The 27,913-nt window shown below is 36.6% G+C and overlaps 1 protein-coding gene across 17 annotated transcripts in view; it reads right to left on the reverse strand.

Annotated features, from left to right (window-relative positions):
- MFF (mitochondrial fission factor) overlaps window positions 1–26,412 on the reverse strand; it is a 31,650-nt gene extending 5,238 nt beyond the window's left edge. Inside the window, exons 1-11 of one of the 17 annotated variants that reach the window (XM_080799815.1) lie at window positions 26,196–26,364; window positions 23,107–23,218; window positions 22,161–22,338; window positions 21,082–21,302; window positions 19,977–20,146; window positions 13,818–13,906; window positions 11,162–11,236; window positions 10,057–10,134; window positions 6,615–6,773; window positions 3,183–3,215; window positions 1,542–1,601 (exon numbers count right to left, since the gene is read on the reverse strand). In XM_080799815.1, coding sequence (XP_080655941.1) covers window positions 1,542–1,601; window positions 3,183–3,215; window positions 6,615–6,773; window positions 10,057–10,134; window positions 11,162–11,236; window positions 13,818–13,906; window positions 19,977–20,146; window positions 21,082–21,302; window positions 22,161–22,198 — 923 coding nt within the window. In that variant the 5' untranslated portion in view covers window positions 22,199–22,338; window positions 23,107–23,218; window positions 26,196–26,364. Of the gene's footprint in view, window positions 1–1,541; window positions 1,602–3,182; window positions 3,216–6,614; window positions 6,774–10,056; window positions 10,135–11,161; window positions 11,237–13,817; window positions 13,907–19,976; window positions 20,147–21,081; window positions 21,303–22,160; window positions 22,339–23,106; window positions 23,219–26,195 lie in introns of all 17 variants that reach the window. The other 16 variants (XM_080799825.1, XM_080799826.1, XM_080799831.1 and 13 more) reach the window with 16 other exon arrangements.
- Window positions 26,413–27,913: the final 1,501 nt, after the last annotated feature.

Genomic DNA, 27,913 nt, shown 5'->3' on the forward strand with positions numbered 1-27,913 from the left:
CGCTCCTTTCTTTACTGTAAGAGTACATATTCTGAAGACTGAGAACAACTGCATCAGTGAGGTGAGCCGAGCAAGCAGATGTTGGGACTATGGGTTTATATAAATATTGGAGTTCATTATTCTTTTAAACATTAAGACAGAATCATTAAAAGATTAGAGGAGAAAACAGGAGTTAAAGATTCCTTTTCTTTACACCTGGTCTTTAAAATAAAACTTTTCTATTTCCCTGAGATTACCTATGAGAAATAAGCTCGGGAGGGGGAAAAAAAAAAAAGCAATGGCTTCAAAGGTAAAGGGACCTAAGCTGAACATAGAGAAGGAAGTATAAGTGACAGGGATTACTCAATTTAAATCTTGAATTAAGGTGTTAAACATCTGTAAAGGAAATCTTTATTTGCAAAGAAATCTAAGGACATGGCCAAAGGCTTTACACCTATATAACTCAAGGTACAACCGAAAAAAAAAAAAATTACTTTAAGGTGTGTCTTAAACTAAACACTATATTTATCAGAACTAAAAACTAAGAAATGCTAAGTCAGATCACAGACTGAAAGTTCTTTCACAGAAAGAGAAAAGGATCACAAACTTAAGTTCTAACTTTGGGGAAATATTCAAGGGTAAACTTACAATGGATTGAATTAATACAGTGAAAGAAACCAGTCAGCAAAGTAGTAAGGGACCACTAAGGAACTAGGTTTCAATTCCTCTAAGCCAAATTCAGTATTATTAAGAAACTGATGTTTCCCTCTTCTCTTGCCAGATTCCTCTCATCATAGAAATGATGCTGACAGTTTTAAATCTACTGCAAAGGATCATACATTTCTGCTTAAAATAAGCAAAATTATCTCTGAAAAAAATGACAGTAATGGTATTTGTGAATACCAACCAAATTTCTTTTCCTCAGAAGATGGGAAATAGGGATCTGGGCACCTTAGAACCCTAAGGATTCCTCTGTGTCATTCTATCTGTCCTCGTGCATGACAGGAAGAAATAATTACTCAGGCTAAGAAGTATGTCTGAAAGAGCTAAAAGAGCAAAAATAAGAGGGAAAGCTTAAATTAACAATGACAAAAACTCTTCAAACTAAATTTCTTTTTTAAACATTGGACTTCCTAGACTGTGAATGCTGATTTCCCCCAATTGAAGATGACACCTTACACAAAGGTTTCTCCATACACTGCAAGTGACACTACACTTAAAATGAAGCACATAAAACAAGATTTAAGATGACTTTTTCTGTGTTTCAGCATGATCTATAAGCTATAGATCATGCTGAAAGTCTATAAGCTCCTAAAACTATATTTAAATATCTCAGATGTTCCCAAGACACCATAACTGTCAAGCATTTTTCTTCATCTTGTAGTAGACAAGCGTCATGAATGACTAGGCTTGCTGTTCTCAGAGAAAAGCAGGTCGTACTCAGAGAGAAAATCTGTAGAAGTTCAAGCTATAATATAAAGGCCTACTACATGCATTATGTCCTGCAAAATACAATTTCAGTCAACTATTTACCCTGATAATTACAAAGTCTCAAAATTTACCTGACGTTGTCATGATGAGGATTAGAAGTGGCGGCAGCAGACCCACCACGCAACACAGGTCTAAGGCAGGTTTTTGCGGGAGAAGGCACAAGACAGAATCAGGAAACAGAGAAGTAATAAAATAAAAGCAAAAACAAGACAAAAAAGTGTCAAATAGGATTATATTGTATGTTGCAATACAATATAATATCTTTCAAATACTTTAAAAATCTTTGTACTACATGGCCTCCATTTTGATTTTCATAAATTTAACGTTTCACCATGGGTTAAAAAACAAAAAGAATAGATCTTGTGTGACAAGACAGCACGCACATTAAAAAAATTTTCTTTGGTGCCTATTATTTTAATTTATGAAATTCAAGACAGAGGACAACCCTGTTTAAAAGGTCTAATTTCTCTTTTCTAGTTGGAAAAAGAAAATCACCAGCCACTTTGGAAGCATGTCAACAACCGGTTAGTAGCACCTGCATGATCATGGTTGCTCGTCTGGTAACAACAGCCCTGTCTCAAAAACTGAACATTTCAAGTAACTCCCATTTCCCACAATTCCTTCCCTCCCACCTCAATCATTTGATTTACACCCGATATCTCAATGTAGCTGTGTCTCATTCAAACCTCAGCCGTCGAGAGCAAAGCTGCTAGCCTTGGTTCTGGAGCTGAGACAGTCCCGAGCACAGGCTCTGAGGGCTACGCTAGGGCACATTACAGAAGTACAACCAAATGTGGGAGTCTCATCTTGAGACAACCAGGAGTGACATACAGGGCAGCTGGGAATGAAGACTTAAGGTGCACTGGAAAACTTTGTGGGGATTTTCATGTTTCAGTACACACTTTGATTCTAGAGGACAGTTAGTTCTCTACCTAGGTAAGCAGAGTAACCTTTTCACTAAATTTCATTTTTAAAAATCAGAAAACAAAAGCTCTCTGTGGTTGCTGGTCAAAGCTCTCTGTGGTTGCTGGTCAAGTCCCCAAAAAGTAATTAGCAACATTTACCAGCCAGAAAAAGGAGTCTGAACTATAGGGTCCCTATAAGGATTTTAAGAATTATTACCTTCTATTTTAAATGTCTCATTCTCTAAGTATTGATGAGGTCTTTGCCTGTATTGAAGTATCAAGGCAATACTTAATTACAGTAAACATTTAATACCAAATGAACTAGATTTTTCTGTAAGTTGGTACAGAATTTTGGCTACAATACAATACAAATCATTGTTTTCTGTCGAGTTAATTCATACAAGGAAATGTTACTGTTTAGCTTGTACTTTCCTAAAGGCATTATTGGTGCTTAAAGAAATTTCTGGGGCTCAGAGGATAAGAGATTCAGAGACTGTTGGGGGAGACATGTTAGACTTCTATCGTGCTAGGTAAATAAAGAACAGTGAGAAATCACATATGCTTGAAACAGGCTTTTGAATTGTCCCATCCTACTCATATATTCACTCTGTGGCATAGGAAAACTTACTTCACTACAGTCCTGTGTTACACTGATAGGAGAATCATCAACTAAATGAAGCCCCTGCTGGGTGTTACCTAAAGCTCTTCTTAAAAAATTCACACTGGTATATGGATCTGCCATATTTAACATATTCCACCACAGAGATTTCCCTTTTATAATGCAGAGCTAGAAAATAATACAGTTACCTTTCACAACGTATTTCATTTTGTCTTCTCACACTGGCAATTGACACATATAATAATATAAAAGTAAATTAGACAGGTATTTGGCAAAGTTAGAAACTTCATTCAAGTACCACTTTCTACCATAAGTATTATTTAATACATTAAAAAAATCTTTTTAAGTTTGATGTTTGACAATAATGTTTTGTAATTTAAGCAGCAAAAGGGAGAGATCCAAGGCTCTCCAAGTTCTCGCATTAACTTGTATATTAACATTTTTAGTAAATAAATGCTCTGACTTAATAAAGTATGTTTCTTCACTAAAAAAATGGACACCACTATGGTGAATAAACAGTAATATATTTATATGCATACTTGCAAAAATATCAATTATTAACACAATGGTTTCGTATTCTATTTAAAGCTAATATAATCTGCTTGAGAAAAACTATATAAAAATAATCAAGTTCCTTCTAAAAATAACACTTAAACATGCTAAGGATGACTAATCTGTTGATATTTAAATAATGTTCTTACATGAGAATTAAGTTTCTTTTTCAAAATGTTAATATTTTGCTTTAGAGAATGAGATATGGAGTTCTAGAGATGTCAGGAGACATGGACATCTCCTGGTCAGCCAAGGACTAAATCATATCAGCATAACAGCATTTAAATTTTTGACACATCAATTTTCCAAATGCACAGCACTGACCTGTGTAAATAAACTCTTCTAATATGTATAAAGGATTTAGCTTTGTCTCCATGTGGAGCTTGGTTTTAGATCAAGGAAGTTCTCATTAAGAAGGGAAAACAAAAATATAGTACATAAACCTTTCCACAGTGTTCCCTGAAGTGTCAACTAAAATTTGTTCTTCCATCAAGCAACTGTGAATCCACATTTTTTAATGATAATAAAGCAGGCAGGACATTTTTTTTCTTTCTTCCTGCCAAATAATTCTAGCTTAATTTAACTGTACCTAATGTGAGGACAGAAGACCAAAGACAGGATATTGCATTAGCATAACCACCAAGAATAATAAAATAGGAAAGAAAAAATGATATACAGAGCAAGGAACATAAAAGCACTTAAAACTTTATAAGCAATATTGTTTTAATAATCATGCAAATAGAACATTATCCAAATTTCACATTCCTACTTATATCTGCAAAGTCATGCCGGACAGTTCCCTTATAGAAATAAAAACTGATTTGGTACTTACAATTCTGATTAAATCTTGCTCAACATTTAGATCATAAGAAATTTAAATACAATTATGAAAAAAAAAAAGAATAAAAAGGAGCCCTTTCAATAATGAAAGCATTCAGTAAGACTAATAGAATCTAACCATTTAGGCTCTAAGGTAACAACTAATGGTATGTATCCAGGAGCAAAGAATTATTAATACAATTACTTCATGAATTAAAAAAATCTCTTTTAAGTGAACAAGAAGAGATCATTCCTTTTCAGAGAATGGATTTTAAAGCCATCAATTCACTACAATTAAAAAATGAAGAAACCTTCATTCGGGGCTCAAAACAGGTTTTCATAATAAAAGAATACAAAGTAAATTCTACATTAGTAAGATTTCTGATTTTGTATTTCTTAACTTGAAGCAAAATTATTTTCCATTATGGAGGACTGTTTTGTGAAGTTGTAATTATTTAATCTATATCAAATTTATAAATATCTTTCTCATTCAGATATTTTCAGTGTAACAGCATTTGATATGACATAATTTGACCTCATAATCTGGTCTCTTCTAAGGACCTAATGTAATTAAAAAGTGAAAGAGGATACCTGGTGAAGATTAAAGCTGTTTTAAGGTGGGAGAAGAAAACAGGACTTTGGGAAGATCAGTTCTTAAGTGCCAGGTACTTTATATTCAGTATCATTTGAAAGCATCGGCCATGACCCTAAATTGAGGCCATCATTACCTATATCTTAAATAAAGATGGTGGGGGGCGGGGAGGAAGAGTCCTCACAAGAATCTAGAAAACTAGGTAATATTATTATTACCCCTCTATCTCTTTTTTGAATAGATGAAGAAAATGAGGCCCAAAGAAGCTAAGTAATTTGTCCAAGGCCCTCATGTAGCTAGCTGTTCAGTGGGGCGGATCATGATGAATCTGACTGGCTCCCTGAATCCATGCTCTTTCTTCTGAACCGTGCTGCTTCTTATAGGATGCAAATACTCTAAGACAGTCCTCCAAACCCACGGGGAGGGGAATGCAGATGTATACACACATGCATACATATACATGAATGCACATATACATACACGCATATATAATTTTTCCTTGCTATGAACTTTCTGTTTTAAGCTCTTTCTGGTGCAGCTTTAAGTTCTGGGGCCCAAAATGGATAGCACTGCATTAACCCTGGGAAGGCTTAGAAACACCAGTCGATGGTACTGACAAGTGTTCATGAAGTACGGTAAAACCTCTGAGGCCTGTATGAGGTTCAAAAGCACTCACCAAGAAAGTTTGTTCAGAGCGAGCCATAAGACATATCAACTCCTAAGGTACGAAACAAGGTTTCCTGGAAGGGCCAGCTGAACTTACTGGGCATTCTTCAAAAGTTAAGTCTTCTAAAATGACCATAAAAATTCAAACAGTGACTCACAGAGTCATGACATAAAATGTTTGGAGTTGAAATGAAAGTGCCTATACTTTTCCCACACCATGCCAAAAAGCTCCCCAAATTTTATCTTTTAAAAATACTATGTAGTAAAGAATCAAGGGCAAAAAAAGAAATCTATATCTACATCTACATCTACATCTATATCTATATCTATATCTATATCTATATCTGAAATACAGGCAAAAAAGAATTTGCATGAGCAGGTCCAAGTATACTTCTCATGATTTCACTTGGGGATGTTCAAAAGTGAGAGAAGTTATCAATACTGAAAAATATCAGTATTATTATAAAAGATAATAGCACTTGAGGTTTTCAGTACAGGCCTAGAAATCCGTAGCTAAAAGGAAAGTAAAAAAGTGTCCTGGCAGCTACACTGATACTGTCTTCTCAGATTTGCTTCATTAATCCAACCATATTAGTATCATAATTGATTCAGTCAAAAGACTTACTAAGGAAAATCAGTGTGCTTTAGTCCAACATCCTACACTTAGTCCAACAGTAGGCCTCTGCATATTCCAATGGAGTCAAGTACTTAGGAGAGGTCAACGAAACCTTCGAAAAAAATCATCATACTTCGTGTATATAGTTATTAACTGAATACTCTCCCTGACTAAAGAGAAGCTAACAGAATCTTGTGAAATGTGAATTTTGGACAATAATCCCAAATTAAAAGAAAGCAAAGCAAGTTGTTTTAAACCACTGCATCTTGGAAAGAGACGAAGGTGCAAACACAAAAGAAAGACACCACAGCCCACTAACAAGGAGCCAAAAAAAATATGCATTACAGCTAGCAAGAGTCACTGATGGCCAATCACCTGCGATTTTCATCCAGCACATCCAAGATCTGCTGGTAAGCCCTACGGGTGGAAGACTGGATAAGCGACAAAATGCCTCGAGCAGAGGAAAGATTAGCTCCGTCTTCAGGTAACATTTGGGGAGGACAGACCCGAACCTGTTGTGGCGATGGTGTCACACTGTTTACACAGCACAGCAAATGAAGAGAAAAACACTCAAGTCAGATTTTTATAAAACTTCAGCTGATCAGTTTCCCCAAACACTTAATATTTTAAGGATTATCTTAGTTTTCTTGTCCCTCTTCCCACCCTTCACTTTCCCCTATGAAAACAGTCAAACCAAACAAGTTAATAAACATATTAAATTGTTTTAAAAAACAGCTACAATGCAACATCTGTGACTGTGTAGCCTTACACATCAAATTAAACAAACCGAATATGAAAAAACAACTTTGGAGCAGGAAGAGAACTACAGCAAGCAGCAGTGGGTTCAACCCCAAGCCTTGGAGAAGCAGCATTCATTACTCGATGTATGTAATCCAATCCAGTCAATCAAACCTCTAACAACCAACACTGCACTGTGACTTATGGATGGTGAGAAGATTAAGACAGAGAGTTCTAGTATACAGGTGTCAGAGTTCAAACACGTGAATCAAAATGATCCCATGAAAATGCCATTGCAAATACTTCACAAAGACAAGGAAGCAAGCTGAGTTTACGATGCGTAAATTAAAAATGAATTAAAGTTTCACAAAGCTGTAACAAAAGCATTTTGATAGCTTAATTATATTAAAGCATATGGTCTCTAGCTAAATGACTAAAACATAAAACTACTCCCAATTCTGTGCAGAGAGTGAACAGAGAGGCAAGAGAGTTCTTAAATTATCCAGATGGATGTTAAACAACCATTTCTGGGCTTCTTGGTGACATAATCTTAATCATTCTTTCCTGTGTAAGCTGAGAGTCACAATTTCTTTGGCTCCATTGCCAGTGCTTCATAAAAGCTGAACATATTTGAATGAAGCAATTTTACAGTTCTAACATAAACTCTGGAGCTTGGTGTATTTTCAGAGAGCAGTTTAATGTTAGGGGATGATCAGTTGTGTGAAGTATTTAAGTGATACCAGGACTTGGCCATCTGGTTTGTTACATTAAGAGGCTTTGTTGCAATAAAAGGACCCTGACCCTGGGATGTGGGCTCAACGCTTTTTCTCAGTGTCAGTGCAAAAACGCCTTAGGCTAAAACTCATCCTTGTGTATTTCATCCAAAAGAATGAAAGTGAAACAGACAGTGAACAACTGAAAAGAGAAAAATCTTTCATTTTGACTTGTGTAATCTTTTCTAACTCAACATGCATTTTGTTTGGAAACCACAACATAAATGGGATCATTTTTGAAAGGACAGCTGACATCTAATATTGTTCCCGGAGTCCCCAGAACATTAAAAACAAAATCCACAATTTTGTAACTTTGAAAGTCTTGATGATTCAAAGTGAGAAGTATTATAAATAAGAAAGCCATGTTTTCCAAAGACTATTTAGAAGAAAAAAATCTAAGCCATAACTTGGCATATTGAGAAATTAATTTATCAGGGCTAATTCACCACAGGAATTTGGCCTGTTGTTGTCAAGATAAATGCAAACTTTTGGGTGCTCATGGATGATTACCCTAAATGTCTGTCCAGAGATTCTCTAATATATATAAGCCAATTTATCAACTGACCCATGATACATGGCCAAACCCATATTGAGCGTCCAAGAAGAGTAAATCTGGGATACCAAGTCTAGGTACTAGCCTTGTACTCAGCCCTCTCTTTAGGGAGCACAGGGAAAACCTGAACTTCTTGCTCTTTGTGAGAGAGCAGACTGAATTCATGTTAGAAAAGTGTCACCAGAAGCAGGAATAAGAAGGCCAGTTCTATAACTATAAACAAACAATCCAACTTACACTCTCTTGATAGAGCTGGTAACAAACTTGGCTTTACTTAAATTGTAAAAGACTCACCAGTACAATATTCTGATATAATTGAAATTTTTTTGTCTTTGCATTTGGGGGCTTAAATCAAACATCTGGCACATCATTCTGCATCAGTAAATACATTAGCTACACACTAATACATTAAAGACTATAATAATCAGTATTTAGAATTATAATCTTGGAGCAACAATGTCAATAAACTAAATCCAAATGCACGACAGAAGTTTGACGGATTTTTGTCCACTAAAAATTACAGAAGGGTTACTTCCTTCAAGAGAAATAACTTTGTCAGAAACAAGTAATAGGAACTATTTATTTAAAGTTCTAAAAGTACAAGTATCTCCTGTCTGTACACAGGAAATCAGGTGGCCATTTATAAAGTAGTCAAGCAAAAACAGAATAACTGCAAAGAATTCTTAGGAAGGAATGCACAGAAGGTTGAGTTTGAAAACAGTCTATAAGATCTCTGCTGATTCTAAGATTCTATGCATGATGATATGAAAATTGGAATATGATAACAAATGAAAAAAACCTACATGATCTTCAATTATAACTTAATAAGAAAAAACATTTATATAGAAGGATAAAAGATGAAATTAAGTCCTTATCAATACTAGTAAAGACATTTATTTCATCAAAGACCAAAATCAAAAGCATATTTGGATTTCTGGTTGTTTCTCAAAAGAAGTTAAAGTTCCAAAGATTAGTAAGAACTTTAACTTACTTTTCAGTATTTATTTGATAATCCTTCATAAACACCAAAAATAGAACAGGAACTATTTTTAAAACTGCTAACTACTTCGGGCAGTATATGTATAGATAAAATGCCCTTGACTAACATTTCCATCTATAGTTGAACCAAATGATTAAATTACAAATGACCAAAATTACCATAATTAGAAGTAATAAATACTTTAGCAATTTTTTTTTCTTTTTAAAGCTTTAAGTGGTCTTGCAGGTGTTTTTTTATGAATAAATTTAAGAACAACAAAAAAAAGCAAGCCCATTTTAGCGATCAGCCTGACTGGCATCAACTGTGGAAGGGAAACAGTGTTTAGGTTTTTTATTTTTTATCTCTGTCTACTCATCCACCCAACCCAGGTGTACTGACTTTAGTTTTGACAAGCGAATTATTGTGAAAAGCAAAAAAGTAAACATATTGCCAAGGCACTGGGATTATTAAAGCAAATGTTATAATATTAGTAATTAAATAGAAATGTACTTTGATAATAAATTGATCCAAGTAATGTTATAAAACAGCAAAATGTCTATCTTTTTCTTTTACACAAGATTAGGAAATTTTGAAGAAAGTGCTCATGTTTACTATTATCATTTCATCAGTAATAGATCTACCTCATGCTTATATGAAATCTTACTACATGAATATTAAGTAAACAACACTAGCCAATGTGAGAACTAAAATTTAAATGAAAATTTATTTGGCATAACTATGTCATTATTAAAAGATCAGTCCAAAGTCAAGTACCTCTTTCCCCAAGGGTTTTCACAGGAACAATGTTTCTCAAACTGTGAGGGTATAACCTCTTTGGTGAGGCTCCAACCTCTTCCAAAAACAGTAAAAGTAAAATCATGAAAAGGGGGAGAAAAAATTTTCATGGAAACACAAATTTTGTACCATTTCTCTTGAAAACGTTTAAATTTTAATTATTTATTTGACAGAGATAGAGACACAGAGAGAGAGAGAGAGAGAGGGACAGACAGACAGAGAGCACAAGCAGGGGGAGTTGCAGGCAGAGGGAGGGGGAGCAGCAGGCTCTCCACAGAGCAGGGAGCCTGATGTGGGGCTCAATCCCAGGACCTTGGGATCATGACCTGAGCCGAAGGCAGATGTTTAACCAACCACGCAGGTGCTCCATTTCTCTTGAAATTTTAAATAGGAAACCTTAATTTTTGCCACTATCTGAGGCAATTCCCTGGTTCCTAGAAGCATATTAAGAGAAAAATCAACTCCTGTGGCTCCAGAACTGCCGCGGCTATTGAATTCCTATGCAGCAGGCTAAAATATCCCCACAAGAGGTCAGTCACTCCCACACCTTGCTCTATCACACTTACAGAAAGAATTGGTTTAAATGATCTCAAAACATTCTTCTAAGCATTTTAATCTCTGGAATTAAAAAAAAAAAACAAACCTTAATGACAAATCACTCTTAAACCCTATTCTCCTTCTGGATGAAAATAAGGAAAGAAAAGATAGTGTGCTAAAATTGAAAAAAAGACTGGGATTGCCCAAACCTGGTTAAGTTGACTCTATAGAGAACTAATACACCAACCAAAGCAAAATAAAGAAAATAAAAAAGGATGCATGGTCCTTATGTTCAAATTATTCCATTTTACTTTACTGCTACACTCCAAATCATACATAACTTCCTTAATTGATCTAGCTCTTTTTTTTTTTTTCTTAATGAAATGTATGACAGTTTGAGAAATCCTAACACCCAGGTACTGAAAAGCCAAACAGTAAGAGCATTAGGATATTAAACGATGATTACTTGGTGAAATATTAGTATAACATACGCCTGCAAAATTAAAACAACTCCTAGTTGTGAAAAGCAGAGCAGATAAAATCTTACGTGTACTCCGGTGCAGAAATCGACGCCTGGAACCTTGAAATTTTATTTCTTGGGGCAGAATCTGATCTGTGCCACCTTAAATAATAATTATGCTTCTTTTACATTCAGCTTTTATAACAGAAAAAAAAGCTAGATACAAGTCTACTGTTCAGAATTCATTTTTGTGTCAATAGTGGACAACAATCAATCCTACTAACTCTTGAAAGCCATTAAGAAAACAAAGGCCAGTGCTCCTGCTCTTCTGTCTGTATGTACTTCTACTCTTCAAACCAAGGAATAAAATAAAATGGAGGCAGGCAAAGGTTCATGCATAATGACACATAGTTAATTTTACATTACAAAGAGACTAAAGTAGGTAAAGACAAAAAAGGTTTAGTAATTACATTAGTGGAAGTAAAATGTAGCTGTTTTACATCAACAATCTCTTCATTACCACATTACCAACACTGAATATATAACAGGGCTCATTATATAAAATTCCTAATGTTAACTACATGTAGATTCTTACAGATGAATTATAAATTTTAAAATTAATAATGGTAGGGGAAGAAAAAGCAAGGTTACATTATTAACAAAAAGATGGTTAAGTATCTTACCATGACATGGTAACATACGAAGCATAAAAGTATGGTTAATGTAAATATGGTAATATAAGAATTTCATTGTGAAATGTATAGTTAAATATGCATGTTATTTTTGCCACCAAAAATTAAAACATGAGCTTTACAGTTTTATTAAACGGCTAGAAAGTGCCATTAAGGCAACTTAAACACAAAAAGAAAGAAAACTTAGTTAACTCTCTAATCTTCTCTGTTATGAGGAACTTAAGTTATTGGTAACTACAAAAATACCTATGAACTAATCATCCACTCTAAATTATACCTCTCTAGGCTGGTTTTCAAACATAGTAAAACTGTTTCCTTTCTCTTCAACTCAACTACCAATAGTTACTTAAAAACCAAAAGTGATGCTATCCTACAACAGTCCTGTTTTTCTCACTGGTGTGAAATTTCAAATTTATTAGCGACCTAAATAATAAGCCACATCTTCATATAACAGAAAAGTTTACTAGAAACCTTCGCTACCTTGTAAAATATTTCAAATAGAGAATAACAAAATCCCTTTGGCATACACTTAATCATTCTGATAGGTACTAAATATCAAGAAGCTATCCTAGCCATCAACTATGTAGCCTTTTTACCATTTGTGTAATATATCTGAAAATATTCTAGAAAAATGTATTTCATGGACCAGCTGATATCCCTGCCAACCAGGTATCTTCAGAGAAACATAATTACCATAAAAAATTTCATATTAATGGTTGAACTTTTCAGGTACTTCCTGAAGGAGAGATATGTTCATTTTCACTCACTATCTTTCTATATAACCCTTCAGAATAACCAGAACACTTTGGGAGACGTTTCAAGATTTTCCAAGAAATCAGAGCAGTTACAGTTCTCCTTTGCACCTACTACAAGAGAAGAGAGAGCCTAATCCCATCAAAGCCCTTCTGCATCCCTATATTCTTCAGTCAGGTCCAAACTAGAACTTGATGTAGTTTTAACACAAATGGTATATTGTACTATCCTGTACTTTAGTTGTATATACATTTAAGTGTTTTGCTTTTATCTAGATTTGCAAACTCTGAGATGTTCTATCTCCTAATTCTGTTGTAGTTCCCAGAGAAGCTAACAGGATGCTTGGCATCAAATATGGTTCATGATGAATGAGTTCATGAAAACTGACCAAAAATGGAATGAGGAAGATATATAAATTTACATAAACATTCTAAATCATCTATTTAGAAAAGCCACAATCACCAATGGATTTGAGACTTAAAATTCTGAAGAGATTTTAAAGGGATAGTTTATCTGTACAAAACCATTAACCTTAATGAAACAACAAAAACATCTGCCTGATCTAAAACATCTTATAGTGGGGTAGCTTTAAGATCAGAGTATGATGATACAACCAAATGAAAAAGAAAAGTCTAAACAAACAGCCCTTCAAACAACATACTTGTATTTTTGGAAAATGCAATGGATCTAACAGTTCAATGACTCACTCAGTAGGCAGAGAGCTAAACAATAATCCACGAAAAGTAAAACAATTCCACTTGCCTAAGCTACATTGTTTACCACGGCTCATTAGAAGCAGGGCTGGAAGGGCTAGTTCACAATCTGATGACAAACTGAGTAACTTGAAAATAAAGACACTTGCTTAAAGTGTTTTCTTTTTGTTTTGTTTTTTCAACCTACATGCTAGATAAACATTTTTGAAGGCTGCACAGAACTGAGCACTGACATTTATCAATTTCTCTTAAGTATACTTAATAAGCAATTCCCAAAAAAAGTAAATCATACTTCAAGAATTCTGCCATCCACATTGAAGAGGATAATGCTACTGGAAAGTTCTCACAACATATTTTAAGGCTATAAAAATAACCGCAAAAATGTAAAATTGATGTAAATGTAAAACAGATTTCAAACACTTAAAAGCAAATCATTTACTTTTTTCTCAGGTTCTTAGGCACAAAACACATACTTTTTTCTTTTTTTAGTATTTGGGAGTAAAAAAAAGAATTATTTAGAAATAGATGGGAGAATACATGGAGAAAACTAATAAAGGAGATACACAGCTCAGTGGTTCTACTCACATGGAGTCAGCTCTGACCAGCTGTCCGTTTTGGCGAACGGCATTTTCACTCATAGAGCGCTCTCTTTTTAGCCTGCCAACTGCACGGATCTGTGAGGCACAAAGAAAGAGAGAGGAATAGAAAATATTCTTGGTAGCCTAGTAGCTCCTTAGTATCAAAAGAAGCTTAATCCAAGGCTATTCACAAAATTTACAAAGAACATAACCAAGATTGCTGTCAAGCAGGAGTACAAAAGACAGGTTAAAAACAACAACAACAACAAAAAACCCTACCTATTATAATGCAGATAAACCTAGGAATGCTTCTTAACCTCCTGAAAAAACTACCTCTGGTTTCTATTTAAATATCAATCTTACTTGGTACAATTATATTTTTATTTATTGTAATTTATATAATACACTTATATTACTTAAGAACAATTTAAAACAGTTTTTAAAGGCATATATATTATAGGAAATGGGACATATTTGTATTACAAATAAATGTTCCAGGCTTCTGGGACTAAAGCAAATTCAAATTTGGTTGCATATTTGAAAACCAGACCAAAAAAAAAAGCCTTGGTACTAGCTTAAAAGTTTTGGCATTCCAGAAATAGCCACACGCTCCCAACCCACATGCTCTTCTTACAGAATGTATCACTGACCTTCTGCATTAAAGGGATAGGATTTATGTTCCCTTCCTTTGAAATTGGGTGGCCTGCTATAGAGGTGATGCAATGTGGCTTCTGAGACCAGGTCATACACAGCAATAAGGCTTCTGCCTTTCTTCCCTAAGCTGTTCATGTTTGGAACAATGGCACCAGGATGTTAAGATTACTACGAGTCACATGGAAAGACCATGTGTAGGTGCATCACCAGCAACTGTAGTTCAGGTTCCAGACAACAGCCAGTATCAACAGACACATGAGTAAACCATCAGCTGATTGTAACTCGGGCTGTAGAGTCATCCAAAGTCATCCCTAGCTTTGAGACTTCGTAGCTTAGACCCAGGTATTGTAAAACAGAAACAGGCCTTCCCCACTATGCCAGCTGCAATTCTTCACACACAGAATCCAGGTCCATGAGCAAGATGGAATTTTGGTTTTTCCCTTTTCTTTTAAGTTACTTAAGGTGGTTTAAATACAGAGCAATAGAACAATGATAATCACTAACTTTCCTGTTCGTTTAGGGGTTTTTTGTTTTTGTTTTTAACTAGAAACAGCCATGGCAACTTCATGGTTTAAAAAAAAAAGGTACACTTTACTATAAAGGACAACTGGTATGTGAACCGAAGGACTTGAAAGTTAAGATTTTAAGAAATGCAAATCAGTACCTAGTGATGATTTTTTAAAAACTTGAGAGTAGACAATCAGGTTACAAGCACCTTCAATGGAGAATAAATCCAGATTCTACGACAACAAAATTTAAAAGCATACTATGCAGCACATAATTTCAGAGCATGGTGTAGATTTGGTTATGGTTTATGAACGATTTATCCACTTCAGCAAAAGAAAAAAAAACACTTCTAGAGACAAAAAAAGAGTCAGTCTGAAGCCTACTGTAAGAGCTCTTTACAGTTAAACCAAAAATAAAAATTCCTTTAAAGCAATATATATGTGTATGTATGTGTATATATATATAGGTGTTAAGTTATATACAACTTATATACATATATAACAATATATTGTTATATATGCATATATATGCAATATATATAGGTGATATATTTATATCTATTTCTGTATCTCTATCTATATCTCTATCTCTTAATACCACTTCAATCAAGTATACTTGATTCAGAGAGCAGTACTGGTCTTTTGAGAATCCCTGTGATCACTGTGTTCCATCTCCCCAGAGAACAGCTCTTCCATGCTATAGGGATCAGGATGAATCCTCTACTAAATCAGAACCATTCCTGCTGTTGTGGTGTGAGAACTAAGATTAAGCAGGACAGGCAGTGACAGGAGAAAACGAATTAGGTCTATGACTTCAACACAGCCTGGAAACTAGAGGATCCTAAGTCTGCCATTTTCACCATTTGAATCTGATTTAAAGATAATTTACCAGGAACACTAAGCCTGATACTACTGCCATACTGGAGGGAAAAAGCAACTTCAGACAAAAGCATACATTTGTCGGGGGCGCCTGGGTGGCTCAGTTGGTTGAGTGACTGCTCCACGAGGAGTCTGCTTCTCTCTCTGACTTTCTCCCCTCTCACTCTCTCTCTCTGTCTCTCTCAAATAAATAAATAAAATCTTTAAAAAAAAAACAACCATACATTTGTCATGCCTTCTAATACGACCAACTTGTATCCTGTAATACCAATGTGCATGGACACAGCCTGAGGTGATAAGGGACACCATCTTTTAAATATTTCCACCCTTTAGTTCAGTCATGGTGGTAGTTTTATCAATCCAAGGGGTTTTTTTTGTTTTTTTTTTTTTTAAGATTTTATTTATTTGACAGACAGAGATCACAAGCAGGCAGAGAGGCAGGCAGAGAGAGAGGAGGAAGCAGGCTCCCTGCGGAGCAGAGAACCCGATGTGGGACTCGATCCCAGGACCCTGGGATCACGACCTGAGCCGAAGGCAGAGGCTTTAACCCACTGAGCTACCCAGGCGCCCCCAATCCAAGGTTTTTTTTTATTTTTTAAAATTATTTTTTTCCAGCTGTATTGAAATCTAGTTGACAATTCAAGGTTTTTAAATGTCATTCAGAACCAACCGGCACTGACTACCCATTTAAAAACTTGTGTTCTGGGGCGCCTGGGTGACTCAGTTGGTTAAGCGGCAGCCTTCGGCTCAGATCATGATCCCAAGTTTCTGGGATCGAGCCCCACATCGGGCTCCCTGCTCAGCGGGGAGAATGCTTCTCCCTCTCCTACTCTCCCTGCTTGTGCTCATTCTCTCTTTCTGTCAAATAAATAAATAAATAAAAATCAATAAATAAAAATAAAAACTTGTATTCAGTTCTGAAGCTGAGAAAGTTTCCCAGCTTCAGGTAACTTCCTGTAGGCCTTAGGGTCCTCTGTGTCTGATAATAGGCTTAAAATTCCTCCCTCCTCATTTATACGGCCTAAGCAATGCTAAGAACACTAAGAACTGTCATGATTTGGTTATTTTGCAGTTTCTTGCCCAGATCAGTTTAGTACTTGGTTGCTTTCATTAGTTTCCTGCAGGTAGAATCATCAAGTGATGGTCATGTCCTAGAGTGGCCTTCCATGTACAGATGAGGTATATTGAAAGGGTTCATCAACTTCCTCTCTACCAGCCAAGCCTCCAGATTTTATAAACCCTGTCTATGCGAGAGGATTATCTGCATCATGCTTTAAGCCTTTTCCATGGGTTCCCTTGGGTTCTTCAAGCCAGTTTAGGAATTCAAGTACAGTTACTTTCTGCAAACTTATTCATTGTGTCAGACAACATTTTAGACAACAATTTCTACAGCATTCTTCATAAGCCACCTTCTTATAGTCTCCTTTCTTACCATAGGCCAGTGGTTCTCAAGGGTGATTTTGCCCTCAAGGGGACATTTGGCAATGAATGGAAAGAATTTTTCCTTTCTTTTTATTGTGATGAACTACACATTACATAAAATTTACCATTTTAAACTACTATACAATACAGTGTATTTGATGCATTTGAATGTATAACCATCACCTCTACCTAGCTCCAGAACATTTTTATCACCCCAAAAGAAAATCCTATAATGATTAAGCAGTCATTCCCAATTCCCCTTTCCCTCAATCTGCTGGCAACCACTAATCTGCTTTGTCTCTATGGATTTGCCTATTGGATATTTCATGTAAGTGGAATCATAAAATATATGGTCTTTTCTGTCTGGCTTCTTTGATGTAGCATAATGTTTTCAAGGTTCATCCATGTTGTATAATGTGTAAGTACTTCATTCCTTATTACGGCTGAATAATATTCCACCATATGGATATATCACATTTGGTGTATCTGTTCTTCAGTTGATGGACACTGGGATTATTTCCACCTTTTTTAGCTATTAGAGACATTTTTGATTTTCATGATTTGGAGGATTCCTGTGGTATTTAGTGCACAAAGATCAAGAATGCTGTTAAACACTCTACAATGCAAAAGGAGAGCTTTCACCACAACAAAGAATTATCAGGTCCAAAATGTCAACAGTGCCAAGGCTGAGAAACCTTGACATATGCTGCAAAAGGACTACTACAGAGTCAATGATTCAGGGGATCTCACTTTATAGGTTCTGACTAGGATCTGAATGAATCATCAGAGCAGCACTCAGGGTCTTACTGGCCTTCTCTTTCAATCCATCTTCTAGAAGCTACTAGAACTCTGGTTCTTTTTCCTTTCCCCTCTAGTCAAGAGGCTGATTGTCTTCAAGGCTGCAGGACCCTTCCATGGACTTGAGGTACAGGTCATCATCTTTGCTTTCCTTTCAATATAGGCAGTGGGTACTAATCTCTGAAACTCCTTTCTTGCATCTCAGGATTTGGCTCCTGCCACAGGAATTTAACTTTTATGACAATAGTATTTAAACATACAAGCTTTTAACATAAATTAGAACATGTGCTAAACACATTACATGCGTTATTATAGTTATTCTCACAATAATCTTAAATACTTGGCATTATTCTTATCTTTCTTTTAGAGATGAGCCTCAGAATTAATAAATAAGTTACCCAAGGTTATGTCATTAATAAGTAGCAAAACAGGCGTTCAGAATTAGGTCTCATTTTCAACCCAAGTTTTTTACTCCGGTGCTATATACTTTGGGCATTTACCACATTTGACTAAATGTACTTGTACTACTGCAGGAGTAAACCCCATAGGTCTACTGAGGGCAATCCCGGTAAACTTTTTTTCTTAAAAGTAATTACTCAAGAAAGTGCCTGACTTGTTTTCAATCAATTATTCTCACCAAGTAGGCAGTTAAGTTATCTAAAATAGTGGGAGCAGAAAGATCAAAAGGAAAACAAAACTCGAAGAATATTACAGGGAGGGTTTCTCCCCTGGTAGAATCCTCACCCCAAGACATTATTATCCACAGCAGTAATTTCCACTGGGAACTTTTGTGTGGGGGCTAGGAAGCAGGGCCTCTAACTGAAAGCGTGCTGTGATAACTTTCATCTTGCAGGACAATTCTCATACCCTGCATTATTCTTTGCTATTGAGAGCTTTGCATCTTCTGTGTATGAGTGTCTCTCCCTCACTCATGCCAGCATGCACAAACTCTATCTCACTACACAGGGTCTTACACAAAAGCTCAAAGAATGTTTGTTAAATAAATACAATTCTACAAGTATCTCAGTGCCTTTTCACCATGTGAACACTCAAATTCAGTGCTTTTCACCAAGCATGTATCTAGAATGTCCAAACTGGCACCTGTATTATCTCATTACCTCAGCAAAAACTTCCAAGCTAAGAAAAGGCCTCCCTGGTACTAGGACATTGCACTCCTCTGGGTTATATGGATACTTTACCCTCATTGGAAAGGACTAACATGAACAATGACACACAGGCAGTTCCACAATCAGTAAAAACATATGTTTGCATATTGTCTTATGCTAGCTTCATGACAACACAGAAGTTCAGAAGCTACAGTGTAAAAGCTGCAACTCTAAGTATCATCTCAGAAAAGAAATTTTACAAAATTGGCCCTGAATCAATGGGAGAGGCAACATCTGAACTTTGCTACTAACATCTCATTAGTCCAAGTTGCCATATCTCGGTCAATAGGGCTATTAATGTTACAAGGTGCATTAACTTAGTCAGGCTTTTTAGCAAGCTATACTAAGTAGTATCAAGGAAAAAAAGAGCTTTCCTTGTCCTCTTTGCCAGACTTCTTTTGTAATAAAGTGATGTATTAATTTTCTATGCTAAACTTCCCAACTCTTTCAGTATTGCTTAAGGTATAACTCCTAGTCATAAAAGTTCTTCCATCTAGACCATGTGAATGTTAATGACTTCCACAAAACTTCCATTTTCCTGAAACATAACATTTAAACTTTAAAAAATAGCATAATATCTTATTTGGGTTATCTATGTAGCAGAATTTATGGTAAGCAATGGTCCATGTGGAAGGCTTTCATTACATATTGCTAATGTAGGAGTTACAGCTTTCAATCTTCTTTATCTTTTGCTTTTACCTATATTATTTCAAATTCAGTTGACATTAAAACTGTACTTACTTCTTCATTTTGAGGGGTTGGAGGAGGTCTTTCTAAATCCAGAAAATCTAGTGGTCTTTCACTTAGCGTGAGTACACGAGGTGGTGTTTTTAGTGCCAGAGGTTTAAAGGGAGTTGACTGAATAAGGTCAAGATCTGCTGGTCTTGAAAATGGAATGTCTTCATTATTTCCTAGGAGTGTTTAAAAAAAAAAAAAAAAAAAAAAGGAAAGGAGGGAGGTTTTGAAAAGACAGCGGTTTCATTAAAATGTATCTGCCACTACACATCCCCAGAATGAATAAAATTAAGACTGACATTTCAAAGTGTTGGCAAGGATGTGGTGCAATGGAAATTCTCATACACCACTGATGGGGACATAACAGGTACAATCAATTTCAAAAACAGCTTGACAGTTTTTCATAAAGTTAAATATAACTTATGGTATAATCTAGCAATTCCACTCCTAGATATATGAAAACACACATCCTACAAGAACATGCACTTTAATGAGGCTTTATTCCTAACAGCCCCAAACAGGAAACAACTCAAATCTTCATCAATAGATGAATTCACAAACAAATTGTGGTATATTCACATAGTGGAATACAACTCAGCAATAAAAGGGAATGAACAACTGACACAGCAAGAACACGAAAGAATTTCAAAAAAACATTACACTAAGCAAAAGCCAGACCCAAGAGTATAAACTGTATCATTCCATTTATACAAAACCCTATAAAAGATGAATCTAGTCTCCGGGTATAGAAAGGAGATTATGGTTGCGTGGACTTTAGGGGGAGGAAATAAAGGAGATGGGGCACAAGGGAATATTTCAGGATAATGAAAATGTTCTATAGAAGGTCACAAGAGTATATGCATTTGTCAAAACTCATCAAACTTCACACTTAAAAATTACATGTATTTTCTGTAGGTAAATTTTGTATCAATTAGTTGAATTATTAGAAAACACTGTTTGAAATTTCAGTTTTATTAAACTTTTGAAAATAATGTAAAGTTTTATTTCCCATCCCCTTTTCTAAATAATGTTTTGAAAAACCCATAAGTTTTCATAAAAATACAAAAAAACAAAGATTTATCAGACAACTTTATGAACAAATGTAAAATACCTGCTACAACAATCCTTTCTGGAACTTGCATAATGACACTAGCATTTGGAACTCCTTCTTGGAATCCTTGTTCCAGGTCAGCATTTGGTGGTGCTACCTTTAATTTCTCCGGAACCCTCATTTGCTGACTAATACCTTCGGTGTATTCCATTTCATACTGAATTCGACTAATCTCCGCCATCTCAGCAGCAGTGGGAGAAGGAAAGGCTGCCCCACTCACTCTATGGGCAAAAATTTAAAGACAGGGGTGACTGTTAAAATGTCAGTCTTCTTTACATAGTGAAGTTAGAAGACAATACCTTGTAGGAAGCGCAAAAGGAGACTTCTTATTTGTATTGAACACGTACAAAGTGAAAGTAAAAGATTGAAGAAAATGTTTTCCTCAACATAATGCCTTCTCACTTATCAGCTGAAATGGCACCCTGAGGATATTGGTTAAGAGCAAATTTTAAAATTATTGTATAACTACAAGACAAATGTGCACACACATATAATGAAATAAAACTTAAATTAAAATTTCCTAGTTAATAATTTGAGGGAAAGCTGCTAGGATTTTATAAAAATGAAATTAGGAATTGCTGTCATGCATGAACAAAATAAAACCTTTTGATGATGAAAATCAAATTCATAAAGTAAGTAAGGCTAATTCTAAATTTATTTAAAAAATGTAGTCCCCTGAAAAATCACAAGATACAAATTCAAACTTCTCTTACTGAATGTATACCTGGTTACTGAGATGCAATGAACACCAAATATAGAATATGTAGCAATAAACCCTTCCTGTATGCATGTTTCATGGGATTATAAGCTTCACATTAATCTGTATTTAGTATCATATTTACATGTATATTTTTAAAAAGCATGACATGCCTTTAAGGGGAAAGACAGTACAAATGCATGAATAACCTTCTAAATTAGAGAAGGATCCATGCTTCAGGAAAATGCAAAGGAAAGTTACCCCCCAAATATAAAATGTTGAAAGAAGTGCAGAAGAACATGGTTAGCCTATGGCAATCAGCTTTAAAGCCACTATCTCTCAAGCCTATAATACCAGCTCAACTGAATAAAACGTCACTGACCTTCCTAGTGGTGTGTCATTGCTTGTTCTTTTACTCATTTTTAATACAGTAAATACACGTCTAGAATAGCTATTAAGATACTGCTACCCTGTAGTTCAGTTTATTTTATACAACAATTCCCCTACAGATCTGAACTTTTTTGGAGGTGTACATAACAACACGGACACTGCTTTTCCAGCTGTAAAAAAGAAAGAATAAAGATCAGTATTTCAACAATTCATTTATTTAAAAAACCATGAATACAAGTAAATATCTATTTCATATTATCTTCTAAGACTTGGTCTACAAAAACAGTTTTCAGATTTCTTCTAAACAGAGTTATTCTATACCTCAAAAATCATAAAGATGATTTTACACACAGTCACTATTTTATGATTTTCCAAACAGGATTATCAAATGTATATAAAGTCAGAGTAAAAAAAATTTTTTTTGCCATAAGACTCCTTTTAATCATTATATTCTGAATGGGGGAAAAAAAAGTCCTTTCCTTTTTTTAAGGCTTAAGTACAATACAAATGAAGAAATCATGAAGAGAATATAAAGGGCAGAAGTAAATGTATTTGAGATACCTAAAAACCTGATGTATAAGTAATGGTTTCTTTGAAAGGAAATGACTTCAAAAGTCAAATTACACTGAATTTTCAGCAAAAGATATTATATATAAATCAAGGGCAATAAAAAGTAAAGATGACATAAAGGTGAGTCATGCCTGGGATATTTCCTAAACTTTACGTCAGAGATGTGTTACGACCCTTGAACCACCTCAATAAGATGCTTAGGAGAGTTCTGAGAGGTTGCTCAGATTGCTAAGCCCTGACAACTGGTTAGTTATGACTGCTAAATTGCCTCCTTTATTCTTTACCAAAATGTGTGAATTTTAAGGATCTGGCATGCAGATGGCTTAAAGACTAAGAAAATAGAGCCAAAAGACAAAATTTGTACTCACAAATGTGTACCAACTACGGCTTGCTATTTGGCACTATCTGCTTCTGTGCTTCATATTAAATCCTTTAACTTGCTTCACTGTGCCTGTGCTGGATTTAGAGCCACTTTTGTCCCTAGGGGAGAAAAACAGGAGCTAATTGAAAACCTGCATGATACCAACATTAGGAATTCATTGCTGGAAATCCTCTAAATGATAAGTCACCAAAGACATACAAACTTACATTAAGAAACTAGTACAATAAAGAAAAAATTAACAAGCTTATTACCAATCTTAATCCCACAGTCAGGGCCTATAAGCATTCATTAGTTAATGTAAAATAAAATAAAGAACTGTCATCATCTCTGATCTGAATTTAGAAAAATGTGACAGATGAAAAATATTTAGTTTGAAAGACCCTTAATATTTATGTGTATATACATATATATCAAGAAGGAACAAATGCATTTTGGTTAAATTTTCATTCAGCTATTTTCATGCAATACTTAATTTAATTTCATATTTATTTCATTCACAACTTTCATTCAATATTTGAATTTGAACCAGTAATATATGCACATGTTACAAAGCACACAAGAACATTCAGAGAAAACAGTGTCCCACCAGACCCTACCCTATAGCAACCTAGGTCCCCACAGGCAATCTCTAATTCTTGTGCATCTTTCTAGAGGAGAAACTCTTCCAATACTTGTGTATAGATGAAGCACAATAAGAGACTATATTCAGATATGATACTGAAAAGAGACATCTCAAAAGAATTACAGCCTTGGGACACTATAAATTGAAGTTTTATAATAAACAAGGAACACATATAATCAGAACATTATCTCTCTGAAATGTGCTATTCTCTTGTCTTATGAGAATCTGTCTGTAAAATAGCACAGACTTAGATCATAAAGACAGATGCTGAAAAGACAACTTCTAGAAAAAGCCAAATTCTCCTGTAACCTATTTGAGCTACTTAAATTTAAAAAGCAAATGGAACTTTTCTAAGATATAAGACTGTACTGTCCTAATTAGATCAGAATCTATCCACCCCCATTAGACTATAGCATTTTTGGTATTATCTTTTGGCAATACATAAAACAAACTTCTCATCTGGAGTTAAGATATTAATTCCAGAGGTTCTGTCATTGCAGACTACCAGTCAACTGGTACATGATTCTCCATCATATAATTAAGGAGACAAAATCTCTCTCAGAATCACAGAAGATCTTAACCTCTAATTTCTAAGCCTTTGAGTTCCCAAACACCAATAATTTACCAATTTTATATAGTTTTTTCCACATTCCCACAGTGCATTTATTCTTACCTACATTTTTTAGCTCAACTTTTAAACATCTTAAATAAATGTATTTTAAAAGGAAACTTTACATCACTACCTTAAACCATACATATATAAATACATGTAACAAAAACATAACTAAAAGAAAAAACCTCATCCATATACTATCTAGAATCAAGTCAAATTCCACTCCTGGAAAATGTCCGGAATGTGGGACACAATGACTCAAACTTGACTTTCTTATTTTCTATATTAGACCACTGGAACCCAGAGAAATAGTCCAGGAAGTTGCAGAAACAACTTGGGTCAAATTGATTGTGGTTACAAAGATTCATATAATTCTCCAATTATGAAAAAAAATATCCAGTTCTTTATCACTTATTGTTGTGGACCTAGTTGAAGGTTTTTATATAGGTCACCCTGTTTCCATTCCCTTTTCAAGCAACTATACTTAAAAAAATAGGTGCATTAACAAATTAGGGTAGAGCAATCCAGGATTAATTGCAGTTTTGAAAGAAAAGTAACCAATAACTTGAAAAAACACAAATCCACAAATTTTAAAATAAGGGTATGAATCTACAGAAAACAAGTTTCAAAAGCAGAAGGGAGGAAAGCAAATGCTAAACTTTGTAATCCTAAAAGGAGGCAGCCCTATCGGACAGGAAGGGATAGTACACACAATTTCCTTTTGGAAAGAACAGCAAAACCAATCCCCAAGGGTTTGAAACCAAAAAGATAGCAGCTCCTACACATAATTTAATTACACGGGGAGAAGACTACTTAGTAGTCTTACTAAGTCATTCTAATTCTTTCCAAATCCATTTTCCTGAGGGTTTTTCCTTTGGGATCTCATTAGGTGACAAAATTGACACAGAAAGAAACTTTTTTTTTTTTTTTTTTTTTTTCATTTAGGGAGAGAAAACACTTAAGGTCCTTCAGGTCAAGTCTCTCGGTGAGGGGATGGGAGGCTTGAATACAACTGGCTCTACGTGAGGGAACAAGGGCTGTGGGGCTTTTCTTATTTGCCGCAATGAAAAGCTGTCACCACTTGGAAAGGGTCGTCATCCCTACAGAGCGCCCCTTGCTCTAACGCTGTAGGACACGGCCCGGGGTGTTCCTGCACCATCCAAGGGGCCTCGTCCTGCAGGCGAAGGTCAGAGGCTCAGCAGAACCGGCACCCGAGCTTTCCTTCTCCGGCTTCCCAGCTCCTGGAAGGAAACCCGAGGAGCAACTAACTCCCAGCATCCACACCTGGGAGCAAGCGTGCTCACGGACCCACCCGACCCCGGGCCTCCGGCGGCCGACCAGCTTCCAGCAGAGCCTTCCTTTGCAAACACGTCTTTCCCACGAAGTAAAAACAAAAACAAAAAACTACTTGTCAAGCCGGCTGGCGTCTGGCCCAAGGTCATTCTGAAAGGGGCCAGGGCCTCTGCCGGGAAGGATGAGGGAAAACCCCAGCCAAGCTCCGCGTTCAAGTTCTCAGGACGTCTCCACCAGTGTTTCCCAACACCATCCCACCGGGCTGTCAAAATGAGACCCCGAACTAGAAAGGGGGGGTCGTCAGGTTAGCCCCAAAACGTTCGCGGGAGCTTGTGCTGCTCTCTTCAGGGACCGAGGAGGCGGCAAGGTCCTGAGGGGGTGGCAAGGCCAGAGCCCGGGGGTTGGGACTCGCGGCGACACCATGGACCGGCCGGGGCCACCGCGGGTAACCTCCTTCGGCCGGAGGGTCATGGCCGCGGCGGTAGGCCCGGAGGCCGGCACGGGCCACGGGCCACGGGTCCCGCGTCGGGAAGGCATCAGCACTTACCCCTGGGCCCGCTGAAGGGTTCCCGGCGAGGGCCTCCGGCCGCCGGCTCCCGGGGCGTTCCGGTCGGCTCTCCCAGAGGCCGTTGGCCGAGCGCACAGAGGCGCCCCGGCAAAGCACCGGCCTGAGTGGCCCGCAGCGGGCCGGGAGAGATGCGAGAACGGCCGGAACTGGTCCTTGCCGGGAGCCGTAGCTGAAGCAGGTTCGTGGTCATGTGATGCAGGCGAGGGCGGACGTGAGGCTGACGCACAGGAGCAGGGGCAGGGCGACGGAGATACGGGGACATCTTTGTTGAGGGCAAAGAACGCCAACTGCAAGTAAGACTGTGTCTGTGGTAGGAATTTGGTTCACGGCTGAAATTTTATTTTATTTTATTTATTTTTTTAAAAGATTTTATTTATTTATTTGACAGCCAGAGATCAGAAGTAGGCAGAGAGAGAGGAAGAGAAGCAGGCTTCCCGCTGAGCGGAGAGCCCAATGGGGGAGGCTCGATCCCAGGACCTTGGAATCATGACCTGAGCGGAAGGCAGAGGCTTTAACCCACTGAGCCACCCAGGCGCCCCACGGTTGAAATTTTAATTGGAGTTCGTGATCTGTAAGACTCACATGTTTACAAGGTAAACAAACCTTCGATAGCCAGTTAAAGTGACTATTTTTCAGGACCGTTAGTATCAAAATATCTGGCGTGAGGCCTAATACTCCGAATATTTCACCAACTCTGCTGGTGATACTCCGATTTTGATCACTGGTTGAGCTAATTAATTATTAGATGTCTTCCTTCACAGTACCTCTGCCCTGACTGGCTTCACTAATCGCTTAACATGAGAATGATGGAAAAAGAGAAGTTAGGTTTTACAGTAGTAGTTAGCAGCCTTATTTAGCCTCGGTAGAGCCCTCTCTGGATCTAACCACCCAACTAACTCTCCGTGGGAGATTCAGTACTATGATCCCCCATATGGGGGCGGGCTGAAGCCAGATCGCGGGTTATTTTGTGTAACTGGACTTTAACAGCCAAACAAGGACATGCACACGAGTGGGTACTTCTCTAGAATCTAAAGATGCTCCACAGAGGTTACCGCTTTTCAAAATAATTTAGGAAGCACTTTGAGAATTATGTTCTTGGTTCTCTTCTTAATTGTGGCAGATCATCCTTTCGGAAGAATAGATAGATTTTAGGAATGATGACTTATTCCGAACCAATTCTTTTAGGGGAAGATAGAAAGACCAAGCTGGGTAGGCTCTCCGTAGTCAAGACTTGCAGCAGTGAGGGCCCTGCTGCTTCAACCAGCACCCTTCCACTTCATTACTTGCCTTTTGCTTTTTATGCCTGCCCCCTCCCCACAAGAAGAACGTTTTGAAATAACTTTCAAATGAAAGTTGTGAACCAGTTACCAGATCCGAAGTCTTCTCCCTTAATTCTGATCACCCTTGATTTTCCTGAATCATTTGATTCTGTTAAAGGAGTCAGTGTGGTACATGAAATCACCAAACATTGGTAGTAGATTCTCAAAGAGAAAAAAAAAGGAAAAAAAAAAAAAAAAAAGGCTTTTCTCTTCCTTACCTAGAAAGTCTGCCCCCTTGTTTTTTGTGATAAAGCTTCATGCTGGGTCTTCCATCATTAATGTGGACATTCCTGTTTATGATTTAATCCATTATTGACTATCTTTGCACCCATAATTGCCTCAAATCTTTTGTGGGGAACAAGTGCCATGTAAGTCTAC

Source organism: Martes martes, assembly GCF_963455335.1.
Source record: "Martes martes genome assembly, chromosome: 3".
NCBI classification, from domain to species: Eukaryota; Metazoa; Chordata; class Mammalia; order Carnivora; family Mustelidae; genus Martes; species Martes martes.